This window comes from Sorex araneus, chromosome 6 (genome assembly GCF_027595985.1).
Source record: "Sorex araneus isolate mSorAra2 chromosome 6, mSorAra2.pri, whole genome shotgun sequence".
Classification (NCBI taxonomy): domain Eukaryota; kingdom Metazoa; phylum Chordata; class Mammalia; order Eulipotyphla; family Soricidae; genus Sorex; species Sorex araneus.
This window is the reverse complement of record NC_073307.1, coordinates 151,213,777-151,217,546: the sequence shown is the minus strand read 5'-3', so window position 1 is coordinate 151,217,546 and position 3,770 is coordinate 151,213,777. Positions and strand designations below refer to the sequence as shown.

Genomic DNA, 3,770 nt, shown 5'->3' with positions numbered 1-3,770 from the left:
AGGTGAATTATTATACGGAAAAAGCATAATTAGGAAATTCACCATGACTAGACACTATGAGTGTGCCATAGTATCACTAAGTGATCTAAACGTTTTGCAAAAATATTTCAACAATGCTTTCTAATCACAAAAAAAGGTGACTTTCAGTAATAATGCATTCACAGAGTCATTTTTTTAAATAATGGATCCTTTTGCATTCTTCATCTAAAATCACACCAAACTGGAGACAATCTGACTCTGATTATTTCTTTGTAACAGAAACTTTCAACTGATCATATCGATGTTAATGAGCATATAGGTAGAGATATACAAATATCTTTATATATAAATCAAACTCATTCACACTGCAATAAAGCTCATCATTTACAGTTAACATAGAACATGCACAACTAAAATCAATACATCTACAAAATGTTGGGAACGTGGTGCCTGAAACAAAAGTTTTTCTAAGCCTCAGAAGTCTAGTGTTGCCCCCTAATTCCAGTAAGAAGTGTAATTGGCATTTCAAAAAATATTCTATGCCTTAGAAATGTTTGAGTTTCTAAGAAACTCAAGAAAGAAACTTCTTTCTAGAATACTTTATTAATCACTTTTACTTTCTGCATGTATATGGGGGAGGGGGAGCAGATGCCAGAGAATCCTGAGGGTTTTCTCCTCACTTTGTGCTCAGAGATCACTCTGATGTAATGAAGGTACATTTAAACTTTTTTTTAAAACATTAAACTATTTTTAACAGAAAAAAATTATTTTTTAACAGAAACAGTTATTAACCTACTGCAAAATTTGCTAATGGCATTTTTTACCTCCTTATTTCTGAAAGCATAAATCATAGGATTGAGTAAAGGAGTGAGAATAGTGTAGAACATCACCACAAATTTGTCAAAGGAGAAAGAAACTGGAGGCCGCGCATACTCAAATATACATGGAATAAAGAACAGAACCACAACAGCAACATGAGACCCACAGGTGGAGAGGGCTTTCCTTTTTCCTTCAGTGCTGTGGTTTCTCAGGGAGAACAGGATGACCGCATAGGACACAAGCAACATGGAGAAGATCAGGATGCAGATGAGCCCACTGTTGGCCACCACCGAAAGGCTAAACACGTAAGTGTCAGTGCAGGCTAGCTTCAGTAATGGGTACAAGTCACACAGGAAATGATCAATGATATTGGGGCCACAGAAAGGCAGCTGTATAGTAAAGATAAGTTGAATAATGGAGTGGAGAAAGCCCCCTGTCCAGGCTACCCCCATCAAAATGCCACAGAGCCTTGGGTTCATGATGGATGAGTAGTGCAAGGGTTTACAGATGGCCACATACCTGTCATAGGCCATGGATATGAGGACAATCACCTCTGCTCCAGAAAATATGTGTCCAGAAAAGACCTGCATCATACAACCTCTGTAAGAGATGGTTTTCTTCTCATAGAGACAGTCTATGATCATTTTCGGGGCAACAGATGAGGTGTGGCATGCATCCAGTAAAGATAGAAAAACCAGGAAGAAGTACATCGGGGAGCCCAGGAGTGCTGCATTGCTGGTGATGGCTGCGGCAATCAGCAGGTTGCCACAGATAGTTGCAATGTAGACAAACAGCAGGATGACAAATACAATTTTCTGAACATCTGGATTCTGTGAAATTCCCAGGAGGACAAACTCAGTGACAAAGCTTTGATTTTGCATAATTTTCGAGAAAATACTCAGAGCTGCTACAGCGACCATCAAAACCTGCAATAAAAATGACAAAGTTACATCAGAAAAGTTTATTTTCACAGGTACTCAAAAAATTGTCTTTCCATGTGCTGCTTTCTATTCTATGATTTTTCATTTATGAAACGAACCAGAGAAATAGAATATTTTTAAAAAGAAATAATGTAATATCAGTGGAAATTCACTTACTACATCATAAAATAGTACTAGAGAGAGAGCTTCTCTAGAGGAACAAACCCAAATGCACAGTATTGGGAACCTATTTAATTTCTGTTTCCAGCCTGGATTGCTTAGATATGGTTTCCAAGAGTAAGTTGTTAAAAGAGATTTTGAAGCCATATCTTAGTTCTGAGGCATCAGGACAGCAATTTACTTGTCATGTTGAGCACCACCATGTAATAGCAGGCAGACAGATGGAAGATGTCCATGATCAGAAGAAGGTATTATACAAAATGGGAAAAACAATGTCATGACACTTTAAAATCAGCTCTTCCCTCAAAATTCCTGAATTTCTCTGACATGACAGGACTCTTAAGATACATTACCCAGGTCATACAAAATGGAACTTCTGTTAAAAATGTTGAATTCTACAAATATACAGAGCACACGACAAAACAGGTGAGAACTCACAATCCAGCAGAAGTCATACACTTGCTCATGCAGCAGACCAGGGATCCCACTAGGTCAGGGATCCCACTTTGAACTCCAAGGCTGTTACATAAAGCGCCATAGTCCTTCTAGAATCCACACAAACCACAGAAGCCTGAGGTCCCTGCCTTAGCCACACACAGTTTCCTTACTGCTGCATATTCTCATGGTGACAAGTGAGACATTTGCACTGAACTTGCACTGGAGTGGTTTGGCAGCCTCCAACCATACCAGACTCACGCTAGCTTTAGCATGATACTAGTCACGATCACCTCGATCACCTACTCCCATGAAAAGTGAACAAGTTAACCACGGTAGTAAGAAATCCTGGAACCTTAAACTATAGCTGAAGTAGTGACATGGCCAATGACAGTAAATGTTTTCTGGGATCCGTGCACAAAATTCTAAACAACCGGTGAGTGAAAACCAAAGATGTTGGAATAGCTTCAATAGGGAACGATTTTTCTTGGATAACTGAGGGCAATTCTCTGGTTACCCCAGAACATACCCATGCAGGAGGTACGCTTAGAAAGACTCAACTCTAGACTGCAACAGACACAATGAGGAAGCAGCAGAGAAATATAATCACACTTTATGGAATGAAGTTAATCTGACAACTCAATCAGCTGTCAAAACTCACAGACAAGTTCTGTAGCTAGAACATGATGAGGATGTTTAATGAGCTCAAAGAAAAAGTTGTACAAGTATAAGAAAGTATAAAAACAGAAATTAAAAACTGTTAACAGAAGTGACAGATATAAAGAGTCAGGTTAGAGAACTTGAAAACTCGATGGAAGACCTTGTCATCAATTACTCTTGATGAAGTTGAAAGAGTAATCAACCTGTTCTCAGTCCTTCAAAAAGATCAGACCTAGATAAATTCACTAGCAAAGTTTTCCATACCTTAATTTTAAAAATGTGTTTATTTGCTTTTAAATATAGAAAACTGTTTCAAAATCCACACTAATCTAGAATTAAAATTAATTAGATAACAAATCTCAGATTTCAAAATCAATGTTTTTTTAAAAATCAATTTTTTTGTGAAAATTATTCTTATCATAGAGTTGTTAAGTCCTTGTCTAAAGATTTACTAAGCTGCTTGTCACTAGTTGAGTTTTCCATGTTATTTTTGTGTGATGAGTTTATCTGATTCCAACGTTACTTTCCAATCTAACTTAGAATGATTCTTCTCAGGTTCTTTCAGGTAGTTGTAAAGTAGGAATCCTCCCAGTTTTAATGAGGCAAGCACAACCCTGATATCAAAAGCAATGAGAAGTCTCATAGAAGAAAAAACTATATCCCTGATGAACATAGATGCAAAGATTCTCAACAAAATATTAGCCAACAAAATACAAAATATATCATAAAGATCATTCACCATGACCAAGTAAGATTCATGGTTTAATATATTCAAGT

The 3,770-nt window shown here is 37.2% G+C and overlaps 1 protein-coding gene across 1 annotated transcript; it reads right to left on the bottom strand.

Annotated features, from left to right (window-relative positions):
• Positions 1-743: 743 nt before the first annotated feature.
• LOC129406001 (olfactory receptor 4C15-like) lies at positions 744-1,679 on the bottom strand. Its single transcript, XM_055143731.1, has one exon. It carries the CDS (start codon positions 1,677-1,679, stop codon positions 744-746), a length of 936 nt encoding a protein of 311 aa, XP_054999706.1.
• Positions 1,680-3,770: the final 2,091 nt, after the last annotated feature.